Genomic DNA, 17,531 nt, shown 5'->3' with positions numbered 1-17,531 from the left:
GGAGCGTGTTGTAAGGGTGAAAGTGTGGTTGGAGGTAGGAAGAGTTGGGAGACAGAGAGAGAAGGACACAAAGTGATGGTCAGAGAGGTGCAGTGGGGTGACAGTGAGGTCCAGAACAGAAGCTGCACGGCTGAAGACCAGGTCCAGAAGATTGCCTCCTTTGTGTGTCGGAGGGCTGTGATTAAAGAGGAGGTCGAAAGATGAAAGAAGAGGAAGAAGACAGGAGGACTGAAGTGAAGGGAGATTAAAGTCACCAAGAACAGTCAGAGGAGTTCCATCTGAAGGGAAGAAACTCAGAAGAACATCCAGCTCTCCTATGAAGTCTCCCAGTGCGCCAGGTGGTCTGTAAATAACAATGACATTAAGAGTAATCGGAAAAGTAACAGTAATAGCATGAAATTCAAAAGATGAAATGTTAAGGTGAGGAACATTCACAGTAGTGAATTGCCATTTCTTGGTCAGGAGCAAACCTGTACCACCACCCCTACCAGATCCTCTCGGTGTATGAGAGAAGGTGTAGGCAGAGGATAAGGCTGCTGGTGTTGCTGAGTTCTCGGTGGTGATCCACGTCTCAGTCAGTGCCAGGAAGTCAAGGCTGTGAGAAAGTGCATAAGCTGAGATGAAGTCAGCTTTTTGGACGGCTGATTGACAATTCCAGACCCCACCTACCACCACTGTTTGAGGCTGTTGCAACAGTTGGGGGTAGATGAGGTTGCTGGCGTTGCTGTTTCTATAATGTGCCCTCTGATGTCTGCAGGGTCTGTGAGATATAAGCACAGGAATGTTCGAGTAGCACATGCTGAGAAAAGTAGATAGTTTAGACAATGTCAGAGAGTGATAGTACTTACCCAAGTTAGTTTAGATTAGTAGTAAAAAAGATAGATAGGTTAAACAATTCAGACAGATATTAAAACCTAGTGATAGAGAAGACCTGTAGAGGAGCTTTAATTTTATACTAAGCTTAGCCCTGCCCCTCAATTCACACCTAGGCCTCTAACAAGTGTCACCTGAAACCACTTTAACCAATCAGCAGAACACAGATTAATGCAGCCACAGTTAAGCAAGTTAATAAGCAAAGTTGCAGAGATAAATTCTAAGACAAGTTATTCTAAAACAAGTTACAGCAAATAATATACTTTAACCAATAGCCTACCTCACCCAGGAATACCAATGATCACAAAGTTACAAGCACTGAACACACAGGGACCAAATCTGACACATTCCTTCCACATCCACAACTGTTGTGCAAACAGACAAATCTGGAATAAGTGGAATATGTTTATTTTTACATCGTTATACTGGGGTGTGCATTTTGACCACATCTAAATATTGGGGGGAGGGCATTTTGAGCTATTCAAATACTGAGAGGTACATGTCCATCATTTACTTTACCTGGCTCTTCTTCAGAAATGTTTTTTTTTTTTTTTTGTTATAACACACCACCTTCCGCCATCCATTAAAACACATTTAAAAAGACTTGGCATCTGCTGGGTCCTTGGAATAGATGGCTATGGACATTGCTAAAATTAAGTGGGCCTATGTCAACAGCTTCTTTAAAACTCAACCTAAGTGAAGCAAACAAGCTTTTAAAACTAATATTTTTATTAATTTTGTGTTCATAGTGTTTTTTTGGATCCTTTTTATGAGACTGAGATCTGTTTCAACTAAACACTTACCAACAATGAAGATATTTCTTTTTACACAATTGTTCTCATTACTTGTAAGCCATGGTTTCACACTTGGCTGAAGTGACATGTTAGCTGCTGCAATGTAGCTTACTTAAGCAATAGAACACGAGAGGGAGTGTGTTATCGCGAATAACACACGACCTCAAGTGTTCTATTGCTTTTATACAACAGTTTTTACAAAATAAAAAAAGAAAATAAATCAAAGAAGCCCTGAATTTCATATTAAATATGCTTTAATATTGACAATACCTTCCGCCAAAAAGTAGTTCCACAACGAATATAAAGTTGAACACTACAAAGCAGACATCCCAAGTTGCAAAAACTCATTTCAGGGAGGTAAGAACAACAAGAAGAAGAAAGCAAGAACCTCCGAAGGGAAAAAAAGGAATAAAAAAACCTCTCGCACACACCAAAGGCTATGGATGAAAACAGAACTACTAGGGGCTTAACTAACTGTGCGCGTTACAAACACATTAATGTTCCCTACATAGTGCACTAGATTGTGTATCAGATCATGGATATATGTTCCCTACATAGTGCACTAGATAGTGAATTAGACAATTAGTTATGTTTCCTACACAGTGCGCTAGATTGTATATCAGATAACGGATTTAAAACGACCTGGAAAAAAAGGCTGTAGTGTGCATGAAGCTTGTCGTTAATGGCAACGCGTCAGCGGAGTAATACCATTGTGGTGTGAAAAGACCGTGCTGTTATCATGAATATCAGCACGTTTAGAACGCTTCTCAACCAATCAGATTGTAAGGTCGGAACTACCTGTTGTATAAATGTATTGTTGGTACAGGAGAGCAAGTGCAACAAGTACACTTACTGTTTAGGACAGCAGTGTGAGATTTGGAACACAGCCGCTTCAACTGCAGTTGTTATTTGAACTCGGCCTTCATGAGCTGTGAGTTTTTACTCTTACTCACCTTTAAACAATAATTAATAACCGAATTCTTCAGATTTTAATGTCGTTTTCAAATTAAAAGGCAACTCCAGCTCTGGTCAGCAGAGGGTGTAGTTCCTAACAAACTCCCGTGCACTTCTGGGAAAACATGGCCGCTGCCATAATAACTGCATCTAACCAGCGTCCTTTAGCTTGTTTTTGTATTTAATATAAAGTAGCTACAAATATAGAAAGCTTGAACGCGAATTAAACACAATGCCTAAATACTACGAAGAGAAAGAGGATGATGGTCGCGCCTGTGCTGGAATCAGAGAGGATTTTAAAGCCTGTCTCCTTCAGCATGACTGTGTGATAAAGGTAGCTTAGCGCTAATCATTTCTACTGGAAGTCACCAAAGTGTTTACTGAGTTTTGTTCACTGTTCTGAGGACTGTTACTAACAACATTACATTTAACTAAAGGGGTGCCCACACTTTCGTGGCTTAAGATCTACTATTTCCAGTTGACAGGTCATCGCGATCTACTTTTTAAAAAGTATCAAGTAAGCCTTGAAGCTTTTTTAAAAATGCGCTTTAGTTGTCTATATTGATATTCAGCATCGAACCGTTTTTGGTTCTTTTGTGCTTGGTTGCACAAACAGTGTAGGTTACAAAAGGAAAAATGCAAAAATGGCGCATCGACGTATTGGACCTAGGGTGGCCAGCCGTCCAGTCCGGTTTTTCAGCTTTTGGAATGAACTGGTTACATTTTTGATTCAATATTATCTGTCATTGGCTCAAGTACATGTCAAAACAAATGCTCGCCCACCACTGGCCAATCGCAGAAGGTCCGCCCTCTAAATGCTAGTCTGTGATTGGGTGGTTGAATTTTGCTCGCTCTGTTCTGCATACACCTCTACTTGAGTAAACTTTTGGAGGCAGCGAGGAACAGACTTAAATCTAAGTAGACACAAATAGACACAACATGGTGAGTAAAACAGTAATTTGTTATAGAATTCTTGCTTAAATTGGTCAAAAACTCTGTTATGTGGTTTATGGTTTCATTCTGTGTTGCAGTATTATGTCCCCCTGTTCCTGGTATGACGTCCTCCTTTTGGGGTGTGATGTCCTCCTTTTTGTGACTATGAATGTGGCCACCCTAATTGGACCCCCCTGCTTTAATGCACTATTAGGTTCTCATATGTAAAACGTGAACTGTGTAATAATTTGTCCCTTTATCAAAATACTGATTTGTTTCAGGAAGGAAAGAAGCCCAGTGAGTGTCTAAAGGAGGGTCACTGCAAAGGCCTGCAAGTCTCTTTCTTTGAATGTAAAAGATCAATGGTTAGTCAACTACAATATGTTTACCTTTTTCACTTCTCATGGCTACACACCTACATTGTGATTTCCTTGTACTAAAATGTCTTATTAAAATGTATAAATCTGTTAAAATTATGATTTATGAACCACAGTGAAAAATAGGCAACTTCTGTCTGACACGAACGAGCAAGAAATATTACTATCGAGGAATAGTACTTCCTTGTCAATTAATTTATTCATCCATCTAAAATAACTTCTTTACCCTGATCAAAACTAACAATGACTGGAGATGAGGATTGAACCCAGAAGCTGATGTTTGGCATCACCCACATTACTTGATGCCTATATGCATATTTAATAGCTAGCAATTTTAATGATGCAATTTTAATGATACAGTTATACAAGTAAAAGGATGTAAAACAGTTTAAAAGTAGAAAAGATAGACAACAAAGCTATTTCACTGTGCCTTTGACTTTAGGTCTTATCATTTTTATTGTTTAACAATATTAAATACTTAAATTTACTGCAACCCCTAAAGACATTCTTATCAATCGGAGGTTTAGAGTCATTGAAAACATCCTGCACTCAAACCTGTGGTTATATTTATTAATTTATTAGGATTTTAACATCATGTTTTACACACTTTGGTTACATTCATGACAGAACAGGTAGTTACTCTTTACACAAGATTAATCAATTCTCATGTTTGATGTCAAACACAGTCATGGACAATTTTGTATCTCCAATTCACCTCACTTGCATGTCTTTGGACTGTGGGAGGAAACCAGAACTCCCAGAGGAAACCCACACAGATATGGGGAGAACATGCAAACTCCACACAGAAATGACCCGGACCGCTCCACCTGGGAATCAAACCCAATACCTTCTTGCTGTGAGGCGACAGTGCTACCCACTGAGCCACCACGCTGCCCAACCTGTGTTATTATCTGAAATTTATGGAGTGCATTATTATGAATAAACAATTAAGTATTTGGGTATGTTATAAAATTGTCCATTTTAGCAGCACTCATGTTACATAATGTTGTGCTATTATGGTAGTGAAGAGCATAAGGATTTTCATGTTGGGTGAACACAATTCATTACTAACAAAAATCAACCAGAAATCACTTTAAACTTTAACAAAAGTTGTGTTTGTCATTACACACTGAATGTATGTCAAAAGGCTTATAAATAACCTGACTAACATAATGAATACACAACTGATAGCATGTCTGATCTATTAGATGTTGTTAAGCCCATAACCTGTAGATAAGTAACAAGGCTGAAGATAACTGTTTAGGTTTTCCACACTATATTTCCAATATATAATCTGTTGCTAAATATTTTGACTTTGTGGTTTTAATGTTGTAGCTGGACACACGGTCCCGATTCAGAGGCAGAAAAGGCTACTAAGTGGACTGTACTACAAGGAGCCAGAGCTGGATCTGAATAGATGATGAGACTTGTGTTTATCTGTAAATATGAGCTTTAATCAACAACGTACTATAATGCACCACTAAAGTTTTATAAATACTGTTGTTTAATTGTTGTCATTTTGTCTACATTAAAAAGTCATCACCCTGTGTCTTTATTTGATCCCTATTTTATTTTTTCCCAGGATATCATGTACACATTTTAGAATAAAAAACAGTAAAATATTTAATAATATTACATAAAACTAGAGCATACATTTAGTACTCAAAACCTAATTAGTATAAAAAACATGCTAATTACTGGCATCCATCATTAATTCAATTCAATATTATTTCTAAATTGAGTTTTGGTTAATGAATACTTTTTGTACCCAATACACAAGGTGATTTACTTGATTTATAACAAGATATATCATTTTTAGTAAATATATTTACTTCAAAGCATTCATCATTAGCTCCTTAAACCTCTCCAAGTCCACCCTCTTCATAATGTGAGCTTTATGAGTTTTCTGGAGAATATCGAGATGATCCACTACCATCATGCCCCGGCAATGTGTACCTGTGAGCTCCACAGTCACAGCTTTTTGTTCACTCTCAATAATGTATGAATTATCAATGGCAGCTGCCATGGCGTAAGAATCGCAGGAGATAAACCCCTGTCCGTCTACCAGTTCTTTTTCAATCCTCTCACTGTGGCAGCTGTCTATACTGTGTTGGAAAATACTCTTCATGAACCGTGCTTTATTTGTGTCTTGAGCCAGCCAGGCATCACAGTATTTCTGTAAAGCAAATGTAAAAAAGTAGTTTATTAGCCAGATATGTAGGCTTTTATCCCTTCTACAATGATTTACAATAAATCATATTAAAAGTGTTAAGATAAGCTCTCACAGATCATAGAAACGTCCTGGGAAATCAGGGAAAAATAAACTAAACATTTATTAATAAGATTTTGTGTTTTACTCAAGACAGCTGAATACATCTGCGGTTCCAGCTCCCATGCTCATCTGTATACAGTTTATTTGTTTTGGCTCATGAGGGGGTGGTCATAATGTTTTGACTCATTAGGGGTGGTCATAATGTTTTAGCTGATAGGGAGCAGTCATAATGTTTTGACTCATTAGGGGTGGTCATAATGTTTTAGCTGATAGGGAGCAGTCATAATGTTTTGACTCATTAGGGGTGGTCATAATGTTTTAGCTGATATGGAGCAGTCATAATGTTTTGGCTCATTTGGGATGGTCATAATGTTTTGGCTCATTTTATGGGTGGTCATAATGTTTTGGCTGATTGCTAATGAGCCAAAACATTATGATCACCCAAATCAGCCAAAACATTATGACCTCCTTCCAAATAATACTTCAGCTCATTAGGAGGGTGGTTATAATGTTTTGGCCCATCAGGAGGGTGGTCATAAAGTTTTGGCTCATTAGGAGTGGTCATAATGTTTTGGCTCATTAGGGGTGGTCATAATGTTTTGGCTCATTGGGGTGGTCATAATGTTTTGGCTGATTGCTAATGAACCGAAACATTATGACCACCCCTAAAATGAGCCAAAACATTATGACCACCTTCCAAATAATATTTTGGTTTATTGGGAGGGTGGTTATAATGTTTTGGCTAATTTTGGGTGGTCATAATGTTTTGGCTCATTTAGGGGTGGTCATAATGTTTTGGCTGATTGCTAATGAGCCAAAACATGACCACCCAAAATGAGCAGAAATATTATGATTTTATTAATACTGTTTCTATCTATATTGTACAATTTGACCACATTATTGTCCTTTTGACTGTCCTAATATTTCTGATAGCCTTACTCACTAGGGATTTCCATTTTTTTGTGCAGTTAATATACAGTTGTGTATTAGGAGTTGTAAAACTTGGCCTCTGCTCTTAAGTGTAGCAACAACTTTTTTACTGAAAGGCTTGTATTGTATGTTACATAAGGGGAATAATTGCTGATATGGTATTTTTACCCAGGGTAATTTACTGCGGCAGGTGAACTCCCAACTGGCGATGTAGGTTGGGCACTGGTACTCATTTAGTACAACATAAGCTGCTTCAGGATCTGCTGCAAAGTTGAACTCTCCACACACAGTAGTGTTTCCCCTAGCTGTAGGATGTAAAGAGATGTAAATAAATGTGGAAAAAGTCTTAATTTAAAGAAAATCAATAATAGTAATTATAAATAACTGCTGAGCGGTAGAAAATATACCCACAATCTGTGTTTCCTCCCATGATGTAAAGGCCTTTGAGCTTCTCTGGCAAAGCAGGATCCAACCTTAATGCCAATGCCAAGTTTGTCAGTGGAGCTGTAGCCACTATAGATACCTGAGGGATTGACAGTGATTCTTTTCATTAATGGGTCCACACATTTATGGCTGCACAATTAATCATATTTTTATCTTTATCACAATATGTGTTTTCATCATAAATGTCAAAATTGTTGAATAAACAGCTTAAAACAGCTGTGCACAGCTACAGTAAAACATCTAAACCTAGTAAAACATGTAGGCTATTAGCTTAAGTCGGGTAAATAAGTGCTGCCAGGCCAAGTATCAAAAAACGATTAAGTTGGGGAGTAACTGGTACAAAACAACAGGCACATCTAAAGTTTGGGAATACTACAGTACTAAGTTTTTGTGTAAAGCGTGCCGAGGTTCAGCATTAAATTCTTATCTATTCATCATAACGATGCAACTTTAGCTGTAAAACAACAATCTATTAGCAGGACTTTAACTCTTGTGTTCTGTTCACATTGACTTTACTGCCCTGTTCTTTGATGTCCCAGAGACCCCAGTGTTTTGTGAGTAAAATACAGGGTGGGCCATTTATATGGATACACCTAAATAAAATGGGAATGGTTGGTGATATTAACTTCCTGTTTGTGGCACATTAGTATATGGGAGGGGGAAAACTTTTCAAGATGGGTGGTGACCATGGCGGCCATTTTGAAGTCGGCCATTTTGGATCCAACTTTAGTTTTTTCAATGGGAAGAGGGTCATGTGACACATCAGACTTATTGAGAATTTCACAAGAAAAACAATGGTGTGCTTGGTTTTAACGTAACGTTATTCTTTCATGAGTTATTTACAAGTTTCTGACCACTTATAAAATGTGTTCAAAGTGCTGCCCATTGTGTTGGATTGTCAATGCAACCCTCTTCTCCCACTCTTCACACTGATAGCAACACCGCAGAAGAAATGCTAGCACAGGCTTCCAGTATCCGTAGTTTCAGGTGCTGCACATCTCGTATCTTCACAGCATAGACAATTGCCTTCAGATGACCCCAAAGATAAAAGTCTAAGGGGGTCAGATCGGGAGACCTTGGGGGCCATTCAACTGGCCCACGACGACCAATCCACTTTCCAGGAAACTGTTCATCTAGGAATGCTCGGACCTGACACCCATAATGTGGTGGTGCACCATCTTGCTGGAAAAACTCAGGGAACGTGCCAGCTTCAGTGCATAAAGAGGGAAACACATCATCATGTAGCAATTTCAAATATCCAGTGGCCTTGAGGTTTCCATTGATGAAGAATGGCCCCACTATCTTTGTACCCCATATACCACACCATACCATCAATTTTTGTGTTCCAACAGTCTTGGAGGGATCTATCCAATGTGGGTTAGTGTCAGACCAATAGCGGTGGTTTTGTTTGTTAACTTCACCATTCACATAAAAGTTTGCCTCATCACTGAACAAAATGTTCTGTGTAAACTGAGGGTCCTGTTCCAATTTTTGTTTTGCCCATTCTGCAAATTCAGTGCGCCGATCTGGGTCATCCTCGTTGAGATGCTGCAGCAGCTGGAGTTTGTAAGGGTGCCATTTGTGAGTAGCTAATATCCGCCGAAGGGATGTTCGACTGATGCCACTCTCCAGTGACATGCGGCGAGTGCTACGCTGTGGGCTCTTGCTGAATGAAGCTAGGACAGCCACTGATGTTTCTTCATTAGTGACAGTTTTCATGCGTCCACATTTTGGCAAATCCAACAATGAACCAGTTTCACGAAATTTGGCAAGCAGTTTGCTAACTGTAGCATGGGAGATGGGTGGTCTCGTAGGGTGTCTTGCATTGAAATCTGCTGCAATGACCCGGGTACTGCGTTTACCAGACATCAACACAATTTCTATCCGCTCCTCACATGTTAACCTCTGCGACATGTCAATGGCTGTAAACAAAGAGAAGCTTGTAAATAACTCATGAAAGAATAAAGTTACGTTAAAACCAAGCACCATTGTTTTTCTTGTGAAATTCTCAATAAGTTTGATGTGTCACATGACCCTCTTCCCATTGAAAAAACTAAAGTTGGATCCAAAATGGCCGACTTCAAAATGGCCGCCATGGTCACCACCCATCTTGAAAAGTTTTCCCCCTCCCATATACTAATGTGCCACAAACAGGAAGTTAATATCACCAACCATTCCCATTTTATTTAGGTGTATCCATATAAATGGCCCACCCTGTACAATAACATCGAGTTTAAAATTACCTAAATCAATTAACCAAATTAGGCAGAGAGAGGGGGAGCCCAAACAAAAGTGTATAAATGAATGGATGTTTGGAACATGATATTTATATAAAAATATTGTTTATTTGAAATTTTTCATAAAAATTAGAAAAAGGCATGAAATATCCAGCTGATTTTAAAAGTCTATGATATTTTGTGAGCTGTTAAAGAGGCTTTGGGGTATATACACTGATCAGCCATAACAATAAAACCACCTTCTTGTTTCTACACTTACTGTCCATTTTATCAGCTCCACTTACCACATAGGAGCACTTTGTAGTTCTACAATTACTGACCGTAGTCCATCTGTTTCTCTGCATGCTTTGTTAGCCCCCTTTCATGCTGTTCATTAATGGTCAGGACCCCCACAGTACCACCACAGAGCAGGTATTATTTGGGTGGTGGATCATTCTCAGCACTGCAGTGACACTGACATGGTGGTGGTGTGTTAGTGTGTGTTGTGCTGGTATGAGTGGATAAGACACAGCAGTGCTGATGGAGTTTTTAAACACCTCACTGTCACTGCTGGACTAAGAATAAACCACCAACCAAATATATCCAGCAAACAGCGCCTCGTGGGCAGCGTCCTGTGACCACTGATGAAGGTCTAGAAGATGATCAACTCAAACAGCAGCAATAGATGAGCGATCGTCTCTCACTTTACATCCACAAGGTGGACCAGTGACTAGGTAGGAGTGTCTAATAGAGTGGACAGTGTGTGGACACGGGATTTAAAAACTCCAGCAGCGCTGCTGTGTCTGATCCACTCATACCAGCACAACACACACTAACACACCACCACCATGTCAGTGTCACTGCAGCGCTGAGAATGATCCACCATCTAAATAATACCTACTCTGTAGTGTTCCTGTGGAGGTCCTGACCAAGAACAGGGTGAAAGCAGGCTAACAAAGCATGCGGAGAAACAGAAACAGTCAGTAATTGAAGAACTTCAAAGTGCTTCTATATGGTATGTGGAGATGATAAAATAGACAGTGAATGTAGAAACAAGGAGGTGGTTTTAATGGTATGGCTGATCGGTAATATACACTATTAATAACTTTGAGTCTTACAAGGAAGACCAACCCTATTTTCCATATACCATTGAAACTACTTAAAAATTAGTGAACAGTACACACCTCTCCAGAATGTGCATTGACTAATCGAATAATGGCAGACACAGCTCCTTCTTCTTGAGCTAGTTCCAGACTAGGGGCATCTGGGTCTGGAGCATCACCAAGTCCATCCTGTCCATGAAAATGTGAAGCACTTATGACATTCCCCAGAAGTGGTTTTGATGCTCCCATAAAGACAGGAATCTGAAACATTTTTAAATCTGTTAGTTTAATAATTAAGCAAAAGAAAGCAGAGCAAACTTTGTATCTGCATAACATTTATGCTATGTAATTTAGTTACTTAGGTAAAGGTCTTGCCACCTACCATTGTGATCACTTCTAAATTCTAGATTTTTTTCCATCAGTATTCAAAAGGATTACTCCAATACAAGGAGGCTTTAGGCCTATACAAAGTCAACCTTTACAGGAGTTAGCAATGTTGTATAATCACTGACATGATCTAAATGAATGGCCATTAAAATGGCAGATCTTTCATACTGAATGATTTCCCATCTCTTTAAACCTACCGTTCATAGTATAGTAAAACAGTTTCAAAAGAAAATAGCTGATAAGTCAGTACCTCAAACCATTATGCAGCAAATGACCCTTTGGTAACATAATTACTATTTCTGTTAAAGCAAAAAAGGACAAGAATATGCAGAGAAAACATGCTTGTAATACCTCCATCCGCTCACAAGCTTTTAAGACACGCAGGGCATTTTTGCAGACATTTTCTACAGAAGTGTTGCCATGAACACAGGTGATACCAAGGATCTGCACGTCTGGAACAGCCAAAGCCATCATGATGGCTTGGGCATCGTCCACTCCGCAGTCTACGTCTACAATCAACTTCTTCACCATGTTGATTTCTAACTAGCTACATGAGAAATCAACAGAAACAAATAAAGACAAAAGTTATTAAAGCCCATATTTGGCAACACAGTCTAAAACATAATTTACTTCTGGTCTAGGCTTCATTAAATGAGTACAGAGAAAAGGTACAGAACACTGGCATGGATAACTTGGACATATGTAAAGACTAATTAAAGCTCAGAGGTACAGTATATACACATTTTAAAGCAACATATGCTGATGTCTGCTCGTTTCAGCAGGACGTCCTCTGTGCCAAAACGTCCTTTAAGAGTTGTTAGAGGAAAGGGCAAAATTACAAAGTGGTAAATGTGTTACTGTTCAAGTATATTAACAAATAAAATTAAATTGACCAGACAAATCACTGGGTTCATACTATCTGCAATGAAATAAAGTCAAAGTACATGTAAGAAACATAAGGAGGATACACAGAGAATATGTGAACCTAATAATGTGGTATGTGAGTGTACAAGCAGCTTCTTTGCCATGGTGACTCATGAATGGTTTATAACAGGGCTTGAGCTACAAATATATAAGGAACTTAGGAAGAAAAAAAAAACTTATCAGTATCAAAACTTTTTTGTGCTTTTGATGTTTTCCTTCTTTAAGTGGACTCAGGTACAGGTGACTGCAAATAAAGCTTAATCCGACTGAACTTTGACGCTTACCTTTTCGAAGAGCACAGATTAAACAGGAGTTAAGTAAAAGTGGAGCTTACTGCATGAATACAAAAATGCTTTTCAATCATCTGTACCACCCCCCTCTTTGAAACGTGAGGCACACCATGACAGTGTCGAACGAGAAACAAAATAACGGAAGATGGGAGGGCTACACGATGTTGAGAATCATTTTTGTATTCATGCAGTTAGCTCCACAGTAGCACTTTTACTTAACTCCTGTTTAATCTGTGCTAGAGTAAATAACACCACTGCAGGCAGCAAACATGATTCCTTGCCACCACCTGAGCAACCTATTTCTGCTGCAAAATATCTGCTGGTTGTAGTAGATAGATTTTCAAAATGGGTTGAAGCTTTCCCAACAGCTACTGAAAAGGCCGAAACTGTGGTCAAGATTTTGGCCCAGGAGATCTTCCACAGGTATGGTCTTCCTGAGTGTACTGACAGTGATCAAGGTACACCGTTTACTTCCAGAGTTACTCAAAAACTGTGTAAGTACTTGCAGGTTAATTGCCATTTTCATATTCCTTATCATCCACAATCATCAGGTGTGGTAGAAAGAATGAATCGAACCCTCAAAGAGAGATTAACTAAGGCGATGATGGAAACTGGAAAAAAGTGGGTTGATCTACTGCCAGCTGTGTTGGCAGAAATTAGGATGACCCCCAGTGCAACTACAAAACTCTCTCCTTTTGAGGTGATTTTTGGGAAACCATTTCCTTGTCCATGGATGAAGGGTACTAACCAATTTCATTCCTCAGGTGACCTGGAGATGGCGATTTCAGACTATGCATCAGCATTAATTGAGAAATTGAGTGAAATTTGTTCTAAAGTCTCTGTTTCTCTCCCTCTGCCCTCAGATAAACCTACACACCCATTTCAGCCTGGTGATCTTGTTTTGATGAAATATTTGAATCCTAGGAAGGTTGGTGATGCTGCCTATGGAAAGCCCACAACAATTCTGGCTGTCACGAGAAGTGGAGTTTTGACGGATTCGCAACCACAGTGGATCCACGCATCACGTCTCAAGAAATGCCCGCATTCTCCACCATGTTAGGTATTAACATTTGTTAGGTAGTTTCTTAAATTCACTCAAAGTCCTGCATTCTCAGCTCAAAAGCGGTGAGAAAAGCAGAAATACTAATCATACCATAAGTATATGTACACAAGTGTAACTAAGATCTCACAATGACGTCACAAAATTAGAGGTGCAGTGAATTGCTAGTACATTCATGATTTAAACAGTTGTAGCCTAGCGGTTAAGGTACTGGACTAGTAACCGAAAGGTTGCCGGTTCAAGCCCCACCACTGCCAGGATGCCACTGTTGGGCCCTTGAGCAAGACCCTTAACCCTCAATTGCTCAGACTGTATACTGTCACAATACTGTAAGTCACTTTGGATAAAAGCGTCTACTAAATGCCGAAAATGTAAATGTAAATGTAAACAAAAAAACATTTACAACGACACTGCATATAAATACACAACCACTAGTCAGTCAACAATGTATGTATTGTGTACTGTTTTCAAGATTTCAGCACAAAGCGTTTTCGCTGTGTGTCATGTGAGTTGTTAAACACCACAGTAAGCAACAATGCGTCCAGCCTTGCGGTGAAGCACAAAACTACGGAGCGCCTGAAGGGATATGGTGTTTAAAAAAAAAAAAAAAAAAAAAAAAGTAAGCAAGTAAAAAAAACATTTGTGGCACGCACCAGATACTAAGTGGTGCGCACCAGATACTAACCACATAGGCTGTGTCCGAAATCGCATACCTAAACAACACGTACTAGATTTGAGGCAGTGAGCACTGCTCGGCCGGTGAAGCAGTAAGCTCTTTCAGTACGCAAGTGTGCAGTACGCACGCAACCTCGTACATACTACGTCCACCATCTTACCACCGTCACGTGATGCATGATGTCTCATCGCCACAGTTATAACAATTTTAAAATCAGACTAAATTAATTCTGTCGGTCTCCACAAAGCTACTCATAACATTATTCAGGGTTGTACTTAATCATAACATTTTTAATGTTTGTCTAAGTCCGCTTTCCGCCATCTTTCTTCTTCGACGAACGCCTTTGCAGCTGCAGTTGCATTATGGGATAGAACATCGGACCGTAAGTGTGCATCGTTTGCATACTCAAAAATGGCTGCCCAGGCAGTAGGTCATCTGGGTACTTTTCACGTACTGTTTAATGTATACTACGTATTCGGACATACTAACCGCTCTCGCATACTGCTTTCGCGTACTGTTCAGTATGGAAGTATGCGATTTCGGGCGCAGCCATAGTATCTAGTGCTAAGTGGTGCGAACCACATGTGCTGGACAATAATTCGATATCGATATATATCGCGATAGAAAATGTTTCAATAACGGTGATATGATTTTTAAACAAATTCGATCGATATGCATACGTCAGTGCGCTTTGCCCGTGTTACTTTTTTGCGGAAGCATTTCTGCTCGCAGGTGTTCCCACAGGGACGCAATTCAACAGCGCACCTCAAGCGAGTAGTTCTCCATTAAAACAGTGCAGTTACACACTCAACATAAATGTCAACCACCAACACAATTACAGAAAAAGTACTACTACTGAGTACTAATACCAGTTATTAATACTACTACTTATTAGTTGAGGCGCGCTACGAATAAAGGCATCAACGGGATATTCGCGTTCCACTGTTGCCAGATTGGGCGGGTTTCCTCCTAATTGGGCCAGGTTTTTTTCAAAAACAATTTAATAGCATTTAAATAACACTTCTAATGAAAAGAGAATATTCAGTTTTAAGAAGCCCCAGCATTGTAGAAGGTTATTAAAAGTAAAGTCAATTTAATAGTGTTGGTCAGAATGTATCATATTGTTGAAAGAAAATTAAAATTTGTTTTCCATGCATTCACACTGGCATGTTCTGGGGTTCAGATGAGTCTCATCAGTACACACAAGTTTGCAATCAAATGATCAAGTATTGCAAAGGAATATCTTCGAAATTCTGTTAAGGTTATATGCTATATTTTAGTTTTTCACAGGGAAAATGAGAAAAAATGAAAAGCTTATTATGCTAGGTTTTGATGTAATTCTACATGGTACTCACTGTCTGTATAGGTAAACGAGTGTGTGACCAAAACACTACTAGATCCACAGCAACTTGCCACATACAAAAATAAAGTATCACAGTTTCTGTGCCACCCCTAAGGAAATTGTCTGGCTTTGCCACTGTCCACAGTTGAAAAAGAAGCAGACGAAATAGCTGATAAGAGAGGAAGGACTAATTCAGTGGTGTATTCAGCTTGTATTCCTTGCCAGAAACCAGAAAAGAGGTTTGCAGGTACAGCCATCCAATTTTGGTGGCAGTTTTTCTGACATTTGTATTATTCATATCGATATCGGAATTATATCGTATCGACCGAAATTAGGAGTTATATCGTGATATAAATTTTAGCCATATCGTCCAGCCCTAATATAGACATTACATTTATTCTTGCCAGTCGTCATGGATATATTATCACTGAGAGACTTTTAATAAGGCATTTTAAAAAGAGAGAGTTTATTTCGACAGCAACATAGTATCTGTTTTGGTGCGCACCACTTTTTTACTTAAATTTTTTTTTTACTGCAAAAATTGTTTTTTAAAAAATACACCATGTCCCTTCAGGGGCTCCGTACAAAACGCTCATCACGTGAAATGTACTTACCACAGTCCTCTGGTACTCAGTGGCAGCTGTAAAGTTTAAATGAGCTGTTTATAAGAACCATTACAGGCACACTGAGCACATCTGCCTCCGTAGCATAAACAAGTCTAAAGTACTTCAGCAATAAATAACTCAATGTATAATAATTTACCTCTCAGCAGTGAATAAAATATGCAAGCTTCCATGTAACACTGATCAAAGTACAGTTAAAACGTGTCCGTTTTCACTACTCACATAGAAAATGAGCCACTACCCTGTGCTAATATTATTTTAGTATGATTACTAACATAGTATGACCGCTAGAGCTTTGTACAATTCTGCTTAACATACCTCGACTTAAGCACAGTAGATGTTTTCTTGAGGTTGAGTGGTTACTGGAAAGCCAGTAGTAGCTGATTCTTTGTCTGTAATCTTAAAGGAATGAGCGAGTTACACGCTTTAACTGACAGGTGATAAAGCCAATCGTACCGTTTTCTGCTACATTTTCAATAACGACGGCACCACCAGGGTTGCCAGAGTTGCGTCAAGAAAATCAACCCTATTTAAAAGCTCTGAACTTTAAATGAAACTGGTCAGTTTTTAAGTGTTCTTACCAAAGACAATGAAACGGCAACTGAGAAAAAAAAACTAAACAGATCAAATGGCCAAAAACAAAGTTGAGATGTATAAACACATCAATTTGTCATCTCTGTCAGGTCTGGGAGCGGCATGGTTTCACTGTCGCCTCACAGCAAGAAGGTCCTGGGTTTGATCCCCAGATGTGGCGATCCGGGTCTATTCTGCGTGGGTTTCCTCCGGGAGCTCCGGTTTCCTCCCACAGCCCAAAGACATGCAAAAGAGACAAAATGACTGTGTTTGACATTAAACTGAACTGATGAATATTGTGTAACGATTAACTACCATTTCTGTCATCAATGTAACCAAGGTGTGTAAAACCTAAAACATGTCATCCTTATCTTAAGAATCACTGAGTAAAACCTACATACAACATTAATTTAAATGTTAAATTAGGTAGTTCAATGAATAGTAGATGAGTAGATGAATTTGCACTTAAAGTCAAAAGTTTACTTTTATAGGACCATGGATGACATGCCAGCGTTATACTTTCAGTTATTTCTGCCAAAGTTCTTTCTTTGGGATTAAATGACTTAATTCAATGCTTTGTCAAAAAAAAAACCCTTAACACATTTTAATGTTAAAAAAATGCTAATCTTAATTATATATATTTATTTATTATATTTATTTTTTTATATATATTATATTTGCTTCTGGTTTGTATTTTTATTCTCTACATGTTCTCCTTTTCTTTTAACATTCAGCAAAAGTTGTCCGTATGGGCGAAACC

The 17,531-nt window shown here is 38.9% G+C and overlaps 2 protein-coding genes across 2 annotated transcripts; one reads left to right on the top strand and one right to left on the bottom strand.

Annotated features, from left to right (window-relative positions):
- Window positions 1–2,717: 2,717 nt before the first annotated feature.
- LOC134324356 (cytochrome c oxidase assembly factor 5) lies at window positions 2,718–5,478 on the top strand. Its single transcript, XM_063006174.1, has 3 exons — window positions 2,718–2,955; window positions 3,836–3,919; window positions 5,267–5,478. The coding sequence occupies exons 1-3, from the start codon at window positions 2,854–2,856 to the stop codon at window positions 5,306–5,308; spliced, it is 228 nt and encodes a 75-aa protein (XP_062862244.1). The 5' UTR covers window positions 2,718–2,853; the 3' UTR covers window positions 5,309–5,478.
- si:dkey-4e7.3 (uncharacterized protein LOC402865 homolog) lies at window positions 4,488–16,600 on the bottom strand. Its single transcript, XM_063006173.1, has 6 exons — window positions 16,517–16,600; window positions 11,635–11,830; window positions 10,978–11,157; window positions 7,545–7,656; window positions 7,302–7,438; window positions 4,488–6,107 (listed from the first exon to the last, which is right to left on the bottom strand). The coding sequence occupies exons 2-6, from the start codon at window positions 11,812–11,814 to the stop codon at window positions 5,760–5,762; spliced, it is 957 nt and encodes a 318-aa protein (XP_062862243.1). The 5' UTR covers window positions 11,815–11,830; window positions 16,517–16,600; the 3' UTR covers window positions 4,488–5,759.
- Window positions 16,601–17,531: the final 931 nt, after the last annotated feature.

The sequence above is a fragment of the Trichomycterus rosablanca genome, chromosome 12 (genome assembly GCF_030014385.1).
Source record: "Trichomycterus rosablanca isolate fTriRos1 chromosome 12, fTriRos1.hap1, whole genome shotgun sequence".
NCBI lineage: Eukaryota > Metazoa > Chordata > Actinopteri > Siluriformes > Trichomycteridae > Trichomycterus > Trichomycterus rosablanca.
The sequence above is the reverse complement of the archived record's forward strand: the minus strand, read 5'-3'. Positions and strand labels throughout refer to the sequence as shown.